Source organism: Bubalus kerabau, chromosome 15 (assembly GCF_029407905.1).
Source record: "Bubalus kerabau isolate K-KA32 ecotype Philippines breed swamp buffalo chromosome 15, PCC_UOA_SB_1v2, whole genome shotgun sequence".
Taxonomy (NCBI): Eukaryota; Metazoa; Chordata; class Mammalia; order Artiodactyla; family Bovidae; genus Bubalus; species Bubalus kerabau.
The window spans coordinates 82,349,782-82,364,408 of NC_073638.1; the positions used below are offsets into that span (position 1 = coordinate 82,349,782).

Below are 14,627 nucleotides of genomic sequence, written 5' to 3' on the forward strand. Positions count from 1 at the left end.
AGGTTCCCCTGCGGCCCCAAGGAATGAGGACCTGCGAAGCAGGTACCGTCTTTGTGAGTCTTTCCCACGGATGCCCCCAGGAGCCCATAAGTGTTCTCTTGTCCCTGTTCCTGGTCGGCCCATTGGAACAGCAGCTCTGGTACTAGCAGCCAACTTTCCAGAATGTGCCAAACAGGACAGGCCTGGCAGTGACCCGACCACAGGGCATCACAGCTGTATCAGGCCACCAGAGATCACTGTGTTTTGCAGAGGTAGGGTTGCCAGATTTAGCAAATAAGATGCCGAATGTCTAGTTAAATCTGAATTTCAGATAAACGTCCACAAAAAAAAATTTTTTTTTAATGTAAGTAGGTCCTAATATTGCATGGGACATATTTTCAAAGATACTTTTCTTTGTTAATCTGAAATTCAAATTTAATTGAGCTTCTTCGTGTATTTTACCTGGGAACCCTGAGAGGGAAGCTAGATACTGAGAGGGAAAGCAACTTGCTCGGTTCACACACAAGCCAGGTCTCACAGCGGGGTCCGTCGGCCCCCAGTCTCCAGCCTCCCACCCCTTGACACAGATACCCAGCTTTCTGGGTTGTTTTTTTTTCTTTCTGGTTTTGGTTTTGCTTTTCCCAGTTTTCTGTTTTTCACTTAAGGTGAATGCTTGCTGGACTGGGTGTCCCAGATTCCTCGCGTGTTACAGAGAGGTAGAACCACGGACTCCAGGTAGCCAAGAAAAGAAGGGGAAACAGCCACAGAGGAGAGCAGGGGTGAAGTCAGGACCTCAGGAGGTCCAGTCCAGGCTTTATCTTCAGGAGAAGGCTCACCAAGTAAGCCAGAGGCTCTTAGCTATTACATCAAATGGGCACCGCTGGGCCTCTTTCCAGAGCGTTCCTTTAGGGATCCAGTCCAAAGAGCAGTTCCAGGAAGGCAGCTTGCTGGTAAGCTGCAGGTCTGGGACATTTGGGGTCTGGGATGGCTCCATCACCGGCCGGTGCAGAGGGAGCAGGACACAGCTGTGTCCAGCTGAGATCCGCACCCCAGCTTCCCCAGCCCGGATCTCCAGGGGCTTTGAGCTGAAATTCCAGGAGGGGGCTGGACCAAGTGGTCCGGCCCAGCCTGATTTACGGGAAACCACACCAGCGCTCTATCCGCCTTAATTTGTAACTGGGCAGTGTCCTGGGCCAACCAATAGCTACGACCGAACCCCCACCCATCGCAGCCTCCCTAACCCTGGGGGACTAGCCGCTGAGTCGGCCCGAGGCAGCGCAGCGATCGGAACTTAGGAGCAGGTTTGTGCTGGCAGATGGGGGTTTGGGGAGGAAGGCGGTCTCCCGTCCTCACTTCCCTCCCTCCCGCAGGCCCCCCTGTCTCTGCGGTCTCTGGGCGTCGCCAGTGCCCCTTCCCTCCCCTCCCCTCCCACCCGCCCCCTCCCCGCCCGGCCTCATTGTTGAGCTGCAGCGGGACCCTCTAGATGGAGCAGGTGGACCAGCCCCCGGGCCTGGGAGGGGGCTGGGACGAGGGGCCAGCCGAGCCGGGAAAGGGACGCGGTCTGGGAACAACAAAACAGGGGGAGGCGCCGGGAGGAGGCGCCCGGGCGGGAGGCGGTAGAGGGAGTTGAATGGGGGCGGGCTCCGTGGGGGTGGACGTGCGGGAGGGCCCCCAGACCCCAGGCTCCGAGCTGGCACCCGAAGCTGGCTGACCCTGCAGGTCCGGGCTGAAGTCGCCTCCCAGATGGCCTCCAGGCTGACCCCGCTGACCCTCCTTCTACTGCTGCTGCTGGCTGGGGTGAGTGACCCCTGCGCGGGCCAGGCGGGAGCAGGGCTGAGGTTAACCCTTCAGGCTCCGGGGAATTCGGAGAGCTCCTCCTGGGATCGACACCAGGGGTCCTCCCACCAGAGTTGAGTACACAGCTTGGAAAGAGCAAGGACTCAGACCCACCTAGGGTCTAATCCTGCCTGGCCCGCCACCCCGTACCCGCTGCGGTGGCCGGGAGCCTGGCACTTAGGCGAGCTGACCAGTCCTGCTGCACAAGGTGGAGAATAAAGCAGAAAGGCGAAGGAGATGGACAGCATTTTGAAACTAAAAAGCAAGAGCTCCTCGTGGAAACCTGAGCTGCGGGGTGAGGGTGGGAAGGCTCCCCCCAGTGGTGCCGGAGGTCAGGGGTAAGGGGTGAGCCAGGGAGAAAGGGGGGTGTTTGCCTTGGCTTGTGCATTCAGTGGGCGTGTGCGGAAGTTGACTTTAGCATTGCCCTTTGAGATGGATCAGATGATGTGGTGGTGATCAAGGCATCTGGAAGCAGAGACCCAAGTCTGACCCCTAGTTTTTCCTCCAGCTTCTCTTAAGACCCTGTGCTAGTTGCTGAATTTGTCTCAGCATCGGCTTCTTTTATCAGTTAAATGGGATAATGCGGGCTTTCTCTGAAGCAATCCATGGTGAGGCTCCAGGGCAGGCCCCTGTCCTACCAAGCTTTGTCAGGAACAATTCTCTGGTATCCCACCTTTGATGCTCTGGCGGCTCAGTGGTAAAGAATCCACCTGCCAATGCAGGAGACGCGGGTTCAATCCCTGGGTTGGGAAGATCCCCTGGAGCAGGAAATGGCAACCCACTCCAGCGTTCTTGCCTGGGAAATCCCACGGACAGAGGAGCCTGGTGAGCTACAGTCCATGGGGTCGCAAAGAGTCGGACAGACTTAGCCACCAAGCAACACATCCCACCTTCTCTTTGAGTGTTTGTGTTTAAAGGGGACTGTGCCTCATAATGAAAGAAAGAAAGAAAGTCTCTTGAACCACAGGACAGAGTCACCTCAGATATGATCGTCGGCCCAGGGAACTTACAAGAAGGGGAAAGTGAAGAAGACAGCCAGAAAGGAGGTATTCTCGACGGCGAGTCCATTCAAGGCAACGAGGACTCTCCCACCTTGCTGATAACTAACCTGACCGTCGTGCAAGCCAATGTCACCAAGCCCTTCAGCCAGCCTGCCACCGAACCGGTCCAATCAACCATCCAGCCCACTGCTGAGCCCTTCTGCCCGGCGCCCGTCACCTCCTGCTCTGACTCGGAGATCCGCTCAGCAGAGGTGGTGCTGGGGGAGGCTTTGACAGACTTCTCCCTGAGGCTCTACCAGGACTTCTCAGTGTTGAAGAAGAAGGAGACCAACTTCATCTTTTCCCCCTTCAGCATTGCCAACCTCCTCACCCAAATCCTGCTTGGTAAGAACCCGAGTTCTCTCCAGCTCCTGTGTTTGACGTTCCCTTGAGGCAGGGTCCCTGATAGCTCAGTTGATAAAGAATCCGCCTGCAATGCAGAAGACCCCGGTTTGATTCCTGGGTCGGGATGATCCTCTGGACAAGCGATAGGCTACCCACTCCAGTGTTCTTGGGCTCCCCTGGTGGCTCAGCTGGTAAAGAATCCACCTGTAATGTGGGAGACCTGGGTTCAATCCCTGGGTTGGGACGGTCCCCTGGAGAAAGGAAAGTCTACCCACTCCAGTATTCTGGCCTGGAGAATTCCATGGACTGTATAGTCCATGGGGTCACAAAGAGTCAGACATGACTGAGTGACTTTCACTTTCACTCACTGAGGCAGGGTAGGTATCTGGATATAGATACAGCTATGCCAAAGGAAGGAAGCTGTGAAAATGGGCTACGTTGGGGGTGGGAATCTTTTTATTCTGGAACTTACATTTATTCTTTCATTTAACAATGATTTAATAGGCACTACTTATACTAAAGGGCTTCCCAGGTGGCTCAGTGGTAAAGAATCTGCCCGCCATTGCAGGAGACATGGGTTCAACCCCCGGGTCAGGAAGATCCCCTGGAGGAGGAAATGGCAACCCACTCCAGTATTCTTGCCTGGAGAGTTCCATGGACAGAGGAGCCTGGCGGGCTACAGTCCATGGGGTTGCAAAGAGTTAGACACGTCTTAGTGACTAAGCAACAGCAGCAGCAGCATGACTTATAAAATCCTATGAACTGTGCGAGAACATGTAAATAAGGTTGCAGCCCATTCATCATGGTTCAGGGCAAGGCCATAAGGAAACGACAAGAGAGGGACATAGAGTAGAACCATAACAATGCTGCTTTTCAGCTGTGTGACCTTGGGTGGATCACTTAACTTCTCTGAGCCTGAGTCCTCTGTGTAAAATGGAAATGGTTGTGAAAGTGAAAAGTGAAAGTGAAGTTGCTCAGTCATGTCTGACTCTTTGCGACCCCATGGATTGTAATCTACCAGGCTCCTCAGTCCATGGAATTTTCCAGGCAAGAGTACTGGAGTGGGGTGCCGTTTCCTTCTCCAGGGGATCTTTCCAACCCAGGGTTCGTCTCCCGCATTGCAGGCAGACACTTTACCATCTGAGCCACCCTTAAAAAAAGAAAAATTAAGCAGATAGCCCAGTGCCTAATGTGGCAGGAGGTCAAAAAAGTGTTAATCCCTCCACTTCCCTGAAAGACCACTGTCAAGTCCCCTGGGGTAATTTACCTTAGAAATGGCACAAAAAAGTGCTCCAGGCAATGGGAACAGCTGTTGCTCCAAAGGGGAATTCCAGGAAGGCTACTGCAGCCAATACAGTGAGGAACAGGGGAACCTTTCTACTAGAGTCCCAGAATCCTAACGTCCCTGGCCTGTATCCGATAGATGCCAGCGGCATCCCACACCTCCAGGTGTGACACCCAGAATGTCTCCACATGTGGCCAAGTGTCCCCTGGGATGCACATTTCGTTTGATTGGTTTCAGTTAATTTTGTTATTGCCCCTCCCCCCAAAACTGGCTTGAATCTTTTCTCCACCCTCCAGTTATGAACTCCATGATCTTAAAATGAGTAGATTACTTCCTCTCTTATACCTCAGTTTTCTCATCTGCATAATGGGGATAGTAACTGTCCTTACATAAAAGGGTTATAGTGAAGATTCAAAGAGATACTATAGGAGAAGCACCTACGATGCCTGGAACAAAGTGAGTGCTTGCTGAGTTCTATCTATTACTACACAGAAGGTGTGGACAATCAGTATTTAATGATGAACAAGGGAAAGGGTATTGGGCATCTTTTATGAGTCTCTGCTCTTTCTTCTTAATGACGAGCTAGTGTCCCTGGTTACAGGCTGAACCTTTGTAAACCTGAACCGACTAAATAAGAGGTCATGTGGGACAGGTGATGACTGGACCAGGCTTTGGGTGACGAGTGGTATTAAAATTAGATAGGAAAATGCAGGAAGGGAATATTTAGTCCTAGAAAATTCTGGATTGTTCATAATTCCCCCACCCTTCTCTTTCTGACATGTGTTGTCTTTGAAACCATTTCTGGCTCTGATGATACGGGGTTAAACCCCCGCCCCGCCATTGCAGCCTGGTCTCCTAACCCTGACCCCCCTCCGCTCTCTGCTCTTGGCTGCAGGGGCTGGAGGAGAAACCAGGGTCAGCCTGGAGCGCCTCCTCTCTTACCCCCAGAACTTCAGCTGTGTCCACCACGCCCTGAAGGCCTTCACGTCCGAAGGTTTCACCTCGTTCTCTCAGATCTTCCACAGCTCAGGTGAGCGTCAGGGGGAAGGACAGCAAGGGCTGAGCTGGGCCCTCAGGATTTGAGTGGGTGCCTAGCACTGGGGATGGAGGAGGAAACGACAGCCCACTCCAGGATCCTTGCCTGGAGAATCCCATGGGCAGAGGAGCCTGGCAGGCTACAGTCTGTGGGGTTGCAAGAGCAGGACATGACTGAGCGACTAAACCATCCATCTGTAGCACTGGGGAAAGAGAGGACAGAGGGAATGTTAGAACCAGAAGCCGGAGGGCGGGGGCGGGGAGGGCGGGGAGGCATGCAGAGCAGGGCGGGGCCTGAGAAACACCAGGTGGCTCCTGGGTGCCAGATAGGTGCCCAGGTGAGACCGTGGGCAAGTCATTTGCAGTCATCAATTTCATCAAAGTAAGAACAGTCCTCTGCATTCAGGAGCAGAGAGGGCTGGAGGGCTGGAGGGCTCTAGACGTGAAATAGACCAAACAATGTCAGTCTGGGGATTCCCGGGTGGCCCAGTGCTGAAGACTGACCTTTCACTGGCTGAGTTCAGGTTTGAGCCTTGTTGGGGAACTAAGATCCCGCCAGCTGTGAGGCCAAAAAACAGAGAAAGTGTGTGAACCAGGGTCAGGGGGTCTTGGGACTCCTGTTCTTTGTATGTTTGTTACATGAATTTGTTGCCATTTATGCATGTTGCATTATTAGGTAAGGTGATCAGAGCAGTCAGTGGTAAAGAATCCGCCTGCCAATGCAGGAGACATGGGTTCGATCCATGGGTCGGAAAGATCCCCCTGGAGGAGGAAAGGGCAACCCACTCTGGGATTCTTGCCTGGAAAATTCCATGGACAGAGGAGCCTGGCGGGCTACAATCCATGGGGTTGCAAAAGAGGCAGACATGACTTAGCAATTAAACGATAACAACATCAGAGCAATAAGCTTCCAAAATGATCTAATGCAGTTCATTCAGATTTTGTTCCCCAGAGCCCGAGGTTTCTGCAGAACTGCTGCAGGTGGGAGTGGGAGTTAGGGAGGCTGAGGGGAGGGGGCTGGGTGGGGGGAGGGGATGGGGTGGGGGTGGGGCAGCACTTTCTGTGAGACAGGGATGGAGCCAGGTGGGCTCTGAACTCCCACCCAGCCTCAACCAGAGCCCTTTAGTGTAGTGGGCTTCAGACATGACTACATTTGAAACCTCAGTTCTCCTGAGCTTAAAAATTACAGGTTTAGTGTGATCCACTTTTAAACTGGGGAAAAAAATTCTGTCTTTTTTTTAACTATAAAAGCAATACCCATTCATTGTTTAAAAAAAAAACACTGAGAAAATATTGGAATTCCCTGGCCATCCACTTGTTAGAACTCCACACTTCCACTGCAGGCGGCACGGGTTCAATCCCTGGTCCGGGAACTAAGAGCCTGTGTGCTGCTCTGCGTGGCCAAAAAAAAAAAAAAAGAGAAAATATAGGAAAGAAAAAAGAAGGAAAGAAAGAAAACTCATCTTTAAAAAAAAGAAAAAAAACTTCTTTTAGAGATGGGAAAATTATGACTCAGAGGGGTTCAAGAAACTTTGCCTTTTTTACTCATTTGCTATAAATCGAATTTATCCTCTGCCTTGCTAGGTTGGCAGAAAATACAGCTGCAGTCAATATTTCATATTTAGTTCGGGAAAATTTTTTGTTTCGAACACTTTTTTTCTCTAGTAGGCCTGGGTTTTGGAGAGCAAAACCCAGGAAGTCCTGTTACAACGTTCCACTGAGACTAGAAAGCGGTCTGAATGAAGGGAAGAAAAGAAGAAAAATACAGGCGAATGCAAGCTAAGATCTCAAAGAGCTGCCTTGCTGAGCCGCGGCCGCCTAGCAGTAGAGGCCTGGGATGGGGCCTCCTGCTCTCAGCTCAGGGTCTGGGCTACAGAGCATCTGTCAGAGGAGGGGCTGCAGCCCTGCTCCACACCGCGTTCATCGGGGTCGAAGCCAGCTCCCTCTGTAGGGCTACTCCCAGAAGGGGAGAGGGTGTCCCGGATCTCGAGCCTGCGTCTCTCACCCTCCCCTCCTCCCCATCCCTGCAGACCTGACCATCAGGGACACCTTCGCCGACGCCTCTCAGAGGCTCTATGGCAGCAGCCCGAGACCCCTGGGAAATGACAGCACAGCCAGCTTGGAGCTCATCAATGACTGGGTGGCCAAGAAGACCAACCTCAGGATCAGGCGGCTGCTGGACAGCTTGCCTGAGGACACCCGCCTCATCCTCCTCAACGCTGTCGCCCTGAGCGGTAAGGGGGCGTCTCCCCATCCTGAGGTCTTCCTTCCCTTCCTGGCTTGAAATCCACTCAACCCCAAGCTGCACCCCTGGATCCGCGGTACCTGCCCCACCCCGTGCCCACAGAGCGTTTAACTCCCTTTCCTCTGGTCCCCACCCGCCTTAGAGTTACCCTCCCCCTGCTCTTCCCTCTAGCCAAGTGGAAGATAGCCTTTGATAAAGGCAGAACAAGCACAATGCCCTTTCACCTCAAATCCTCTGCCATCAAAGTGCCCATGATGAACAGCAAGAAGTACCCTGTGGCGTCTTTCACAGACCGGACTCTGAACGCCCGGGTGAGTTCTTGGCCCTCCCCACTCCTGTCTCAGAGCCTCTTGCGCATCCTGACTTCCTTTCTGCTCTGGCTCCATTGGTGTGGGGCACACCCTTCCACTGAAAACCCATCTTTTGTCCTGCTTCCATCTCTGTTTCCACCCTATCTTTTCTCCTTCTTCCCTTCTCCAGCCTGGGCCAAGGGAGGCATTATATATTTGAGGTTGGAAAGCAAGATTCTAGTTTCCTCCTGCGTCTCTACTGCGTCAAATGGCAAAAAGTGAGTCGTGTTCCTGTTCTGTGTCTTGGTTTCTCTTCCCAGTCAACCCACCAATAGACCCTGCTTGCTTAGGAACTCCTCTGTGTGTGTCTGGTGTATACATGCATCTGTGTACGTATGTGTGCACATGTCTGGGTATATCCATGTGTTCATGTATGTAGTAAATGCATGCGTGTGCATGTGTTAAATGGCTTAAGTTCCTTAGCAGAAATTGAACAGTATGATTTCAGTGAATGAAGAGGGAAGGAAGAGAGACCAGATGTTTTCTTGGTTTTCTTCTTTATGTTGTTATTTCTTTCTTAAACCTTTTATTTTCTCTTGGTGTACAGCCAGTTAGGGCTTGCCAGGTGGCTCAGTGGTAAAGAATCTGCCTACCAATCCTGGAGATGCAAGAGATGTGGGTTTGATCCCTGGGTCGGGAAGATCCCCTGGAAAAGAAAATGGCAACCCACTCCAGTATTCTTGCCTGGAAAATTCCATAGACATAGGAGCCTGGTGGGCCACAGTCCATGAGGTCACAAAAAGTCGGACAGGACTGAGCACACACGCACACTCGTACACATGCACACACTCATAGCCAGTTAACAAACAACGCTGTGATAGTTTCAGGCAAACAGTGAAGGGATTCAGCCCTGCATGTGTATGGACCCGCTCTCCCCCAAACCCCCTCCCATCCAGGCTGCCACATAACACTGAACAGAGTTCCTTGTGCTGTACAGCAGGTCGCTGTTGGTTTCCCATTTTAAATATAGCACCGTGCACATGAGTGACCAGATATTTCTGCCTTGTTAGGGTAGCAGGCCACAGACCTGTGAGACAGGGAACAGCAGGAAATGCCCAGTGACGTGGGGTCAGGCTGGGAAAGACAGGACCTGTTCTGGAACATGCCAGGGCTGTTTCCACCTGGGAAGCTTTCCTACCCTTCCCCTCTGCTGGACCCTCTGCAGGCAGATTGTCACATAACTTGTTCCTCTGGCTCATCTGGTGTGAGCTGAAAGGTCACCTAGGTGGAGGAGACCTCCCCCTGCTTAAAGTCCCCTCCTCCTCACCCTGTTTTATTCCTAATAACGTTTTATTACTAATATATCCATGGACTGTATTGTCTTTGTGTTGTTCAGTTGCTAAGTTGTGCCCACCTCTTTGTGACCCCATTGACTTCAGCACGCCAAGCTTCCCTGTCCTTCACTGTCTCCCAGAGCTTGCTCGAACTCGTGTCCATTGAGTTGGTGATGCCATCGAACCATCTCATCTTCTGTCACCCCCTTCTCCTTCTGCCCTCAATCTTCCCCAGCAGTCTGCCCTTCGCATCAGGTGGCCAAAGTATTGGAGCTTCAGCTTTAGCATCAGTCCTCCCAATGAATATTCAGGGTTGATTTCCTTTAGGATGGACTGGTTAGATCTCCTTGCTGTCAGAAGGACTCTCAAGAGTCTTCCCCAGCACCACAGTTCAAAAGCAGGGTTCTTACTACTATCTGAATTACGTTGTCTATTTGCCTATTTAATTGCAGTATTGTCTATCTCTCTGAGATTTTGTGATCGAGACTTTCTCTCTCTTTTCCCTACAATATCTGAGGGCCTAGAGCAACGCCACATATAATAAGTGATCATTATGTTTGCTAATGAGCGTTCAATGGAAGATGCTAAAGGGAGCGGCTCACTCAGAATGAGTGGCTAGGAAGATGTCACAGAAGTGGCTACTTTTGACCACTCTTAACCACCCATGCACTTCTCCACCTCTCCATCCATCCATCCCTACCCAATGGCTTTCAGTATTGCCAACTGTTTAACAGAACCAGAATACGTGTGCAAGGCAGAAAGCGTGAGGATGCCGGGCAGGCTTGGGGCATCACTCTAACTCAGAGTATTTCGGGGGAGAGTATCAGGGTGAGGGATTTTTAATGACAAAGGAGGAGGGTATTTATGCAACCCCCCTCCCACTCTTTGGGGTTGGCCAGGTGACTTAGCCAGTAAAGAATCCACCTGCAAGGCAGGAGGCCTGGGTTTGATCCCTAGATTGGGAAGATGCCCTGGAGAAGGAAATGGCAGTCCACTCCAGTGTTCTTGCCTGGAGAATCCCATGGACAGAGGAGCCTGGCGGGCTACAGTCCACGGGGTTGCAAACAGTCGGAGATGACTGAGTGACTAAGGCTTTCACTTTCACTTTCCCCACTCTTTACAGTTCCATGGGTTTTAAACAAATACTTTATTTGATATGGGCGTCCCTGTGGCTCAGCTGGTAAAGAATCCACCTGCAATACGGGAGACGTGGGTTCGATCCCTGGGTTGGGAAGATCCCCTGGAGAAGGGAATAGCTACCCACTCCAGTATTCTGGCCTGGAGAATCCCATGGACTGTATAGAGTCCATGGAGAAGAGTATAGAGTCTTGGAGAAGACTCTTGAGAGTCCTTTGGACTGCAAAGAGATCAAACCAGTTAATCCTAAAGGAAATTAGTCCTGAATATTCATTGGAAGGACTGATGCTGAAACTGAAACGCCAATTCTTTGGCCACCTGATGTGAAGAACTGACTCACTGGAAAAGACCCTGATGCTGGGAAAGAGTGAAGGCGGGAGGAGAAGGGGACGACAGAGGATGAGATGGTTGGATGGTATCACCGACTCAATGGACATGAGTTTGAGCAAGCTCCAGGAGTTGGTGATGGACATGGAGGCCTAGTGTGCTGCAGTCTGTGAGGTCACAAAGAGCTGGACATGACTGAGTTGACTTTCACTTCACTTCACTTCACTTATTTGATGTAGTCACATTATAAATTCAACATCAAAGTTTTACTTAAGCTTTTAAATTTTTAGCTGAAGTTACTACATTATTAATCATAATTTTTTATAAAACATTTTCATTTGTTCTTTAATTAAACCATATTGACCAGATTAAACTCCTTTAAGCCATTTGTTTCATTTACAAATATGGTTAATTAATCTTTTCCTAAGCATTATGAGCTTATGTATATACTTTATAAATATACTTCATACATTTGGCATACTTGATTTTCTTTTTTAACATGTTAAATACTTGACTGGACAGAATCACAGCCCTGTTTGTCCATATCTTATGGTACCTCAAGCCCACTTGTGAAAATTAAATTTGAAGAGTAAATCAACTTTCAATCAACATCTCAACTTTATTCTCAAACCGAATGCACCTATCCTACCCCTCTTTGTCCAAAAGCATAAAGCTAGCATGTCTGACTCTTAAAAATTATACACGCTATTTTAAATAACAAACACAGATTACTCTGAACTTATCACCCAGCGTTCATACTACAGAATTGCTTTATTCTGTCATTCCCATACTTCATTCTAAATTTTCCTGGGATTTAAGGAATATTTCCCCAATGAAGGGGGTTAGGTTTACCAACTCAAGTACGCTAGGGTTACTAGCTGGAAATTTCAAGGCCACAGCGTGGTGATTTTTGGTCAGAGAGGCGAGGCCCGTACACAGGACGTGGAGGGCGCAGCGTCCGGCCAGCGCCCCCGTGCAGGCCCTCTGTCGACAGCGCCCGAGCGGCCGTGCTCTTCACGTGACACCGCAGTGTGCAACCTGCTTCTTCTGGACCAGTTTTTCAAATTCCAACAACTGATTGGTTTCAGTTAACGTCTTCATTGCCCAGTGGAGTTCTGCATTCTAGATTGTTCTTGTCCGTCTCTCAGCCTCGACCCTAATGCCATTTCGGTGATAGTGTCTTCTGTCCTCTCCGTCCGGGGTTCCCAGTCTTGGCACTCCTGACACTTTGGGGCAGTGATTCCTCGTACGAGGCGCTGTCCCCGGCCCTGCGGGACTCAGGAGCAACCCTGACTTCTGCCCGCTACATGCCAGTAGCACTCTGAGCGCCCGTTTCTGCCAGCTCCAAGCGTCACCAAACGTCCACCGGGGGCAAAGCGTCCCGAGTTGAGAACACTCGTGTATGGCGCTTGTAGTTCCTGTACTTCTCTCCTACTTTCGTCTGGCCACCGGTTGTAAGTCTTTCTACTGGCAAACTGCAAAGGTAGGCTGGGATCAGCTTGTATACCATGCTGAATGCCAGACCAGGAGCTTTAGACCTACCCTCATAGGCAGGGAAAAGCCATCAAAAGTCTTTGAAAGGACAGACCTGATAACTCTGATGGTACATCATGTGCTTTCTACACTTTATGCACGACATACGTGAAAGGAACTGGGCTCAGAGGTCCCATTGCTTGCCTGGATCGCACAGCTCATCAGTGGCAGAGTACGGGTGTGACCTTCAGCCTGTGAAATCAGAAACTCTAGCTCATTTCTCTGCATCTCACCAGCACAGGGTCAGACCAGCACTGTTTGCCTACCTGGCCACCCCATCTTGTGGCAAAGCCTGCGAGCCTAGTTCTGGCTCCTTCCTGAAACAGTACAGACTGGAGACCAGCTTCGGGTCCCAGAAGGTAGGGGCCAGGAGAGAGCGGGGCAGGAAGACTGATAAGGTGCATCTCTTCCTGTCCAGGTGGGCCGCCTGCAGCTGTCTCACAACCTCAGCTTTGTGATCCTGGTGCCCCAGACCGTGAAACACCATCTCCAAGACCTGGAGCAGGCTCTCAGCCCCGCCGTTTTCAAAGCTGTCATAAAGAAGCTGGAGATGACCAAGTTCCATCCCACTCACCTGACGATGCCTCGCATCAAAGTGCAGAGCAACCAGGACATGCTGGGTGAGTCCTGGCAGCCCCGGATTGATCCCGGGCCCCCGGAGGGGAAGAGGTTGTGTGTGTGGGGGATGGGCCGTAAAATGTGGTCAACACTCTCTTGAGTATTTTTCACATCCATCATCTCAGGTTGGGCTTCCCAAGTGGCTCAGTGGTAAAGAATCTGCCTGCCAATGCAGGAGATGCAGGAGACCCGGGTTCGATCCCTGGGTCAGGAAGATCCCCTGGAGGAAGAAATGGCAACCCACTCCAGGATTCTTGCCTAGAGAATCCCATGGACAGAGGAGCCTGGAGGGCTACAGTCCATGGGGTCACATAGTCTGAACGACTAAACACACACACGTGCCATACACATCCCTTCGTTCTCTTTTATCAAACTTGGTCTCCTAATAGATGATCTCATTTCCTGATCTTGTTTCACGCCCTGGTATGTGATGTCATTTGAGAACGAACATCCTCCTTCTGATTCGTCACCTCGTTTCCAAGGTCCTTGTTGATGAGGAAGCCACGGCATCAGTTGTCAGGGTTTTGGGGGGCTTGGGGCCCGGCCTCTGATCACTTGAGAGGAAGTGGTGACTGGAGTGAAGATGGGCCCACGGATTAAGGAGCCCACGCACGGGACTGGAAGGCACATTGTAGCGTGACTACAATTCGATAAGCAAGGAAGAGGAGGAGAAAGAGAGGGTTGGAACTTGGGATCAGCCCAGGAAATCAGGACCCATGTCTCCAACTGTTGAGGTTTCCGTGCTGGTCTTTTTTGGTTTTGTTTCTTAATGTAATATTTTAATTTAAAAAGTACTTTAGATGACTTTTTTAAATTTCACTTTTTATAGTTTTTAGAGGTTGCTTCCCGTTTACAGCGACTGCCGACCGTGGGCCGCGTCCCCGTGTTGACAGTCATGCAGGCCTCTGACGTGTCGCTTCCCCCGTCTGCGCCCTAGATTACTTTGACTTCATCTACGACGTCAACCTGTGCGGGCTGACGGAGGACCCGGACGTGCAGGTGTCTGGGATTCGGCACCAGGCCACCCTGGAGCTGACGGAGAGCGGGGTGGAGGCGACTGCGGCCTCGGTTGTCTCCGTGGCCCGCAACTTGCTGCTCTTCGAAGTGCAGCAGCCCTTCCTCTTCCTGCTCTGGGACCAGCAGCACAAGTTCCCAGTCTTCATGGGCCGGGTGTACGACCCCAAGGGCTGAGCCCGCCCCCGGGGCCTCAGCTCACCTAGCTGCAGCACTTGCCCGTCCCCGCCTCCCACCTCAGGCCTGCCCTCCACACGAAGGGCTCCCCTGGGGTCCCGTGAGGGGCCCGGCTTCCCTCCTCCCTTACCGTGACCCCTCCAAAGCACTTTTTGCCACTTTCTCTGGTACAGATACAGCAGACTTCACAAATAAAACCTGGCAAACCATGACTTTCTCTCTCATTTGCCTTCCAGTTTTAGAAGACGCGGGCTTCCATGGCCCCGTATCAGCTAGCTACTGCGGTGTAACAAGTCACTCCAAACTTAATGGCTTTAAATAGCAACTGTTTATTATTTCACAGAAGCCTGGGAGTTAGGGCTGATCTCACTGATCTGGGCTGGGCCAGGCAGACCTTCCCTGTGCTCGCTCATATGTCTGTAAGAGTTGGTG

General features: G+C 51.3%; 1 protein-coding gene across 1 annotated transcript; it reads left to right on the forward strand.

The window, feature by feature from the left end:
* Positions 1–1,200: 1,200 nt before the first annotated feature.
* On the forward strand, positions 1,201–14,424 carry SERPING1 (serpin family G member 1). Its single transcript, XM_055547172.1, has 8 exons — positions 1,201–1,280; positions 1,699–1,776; positions 2,783–3,200; positions 5,381–5,515; positions 7,551–7,754; positions 7,937–8,076; positions 12,805–13,006; positions 13,942–14,424. Exons 2-8 carry the CDS (start codon positions 1,723–1,725, stop codon positions 14,193–14,195), a joined length of 1,407 nt encoding a protein of 468 aa, XP_055403147.1. The 5' UTR covers positions 1,201–1,280; positions 1,699–1,722; the 3' UTR covers positions 14,196–14,424.
* Positions 14,425–14,627: the final 203 nt, after the last annotated feature.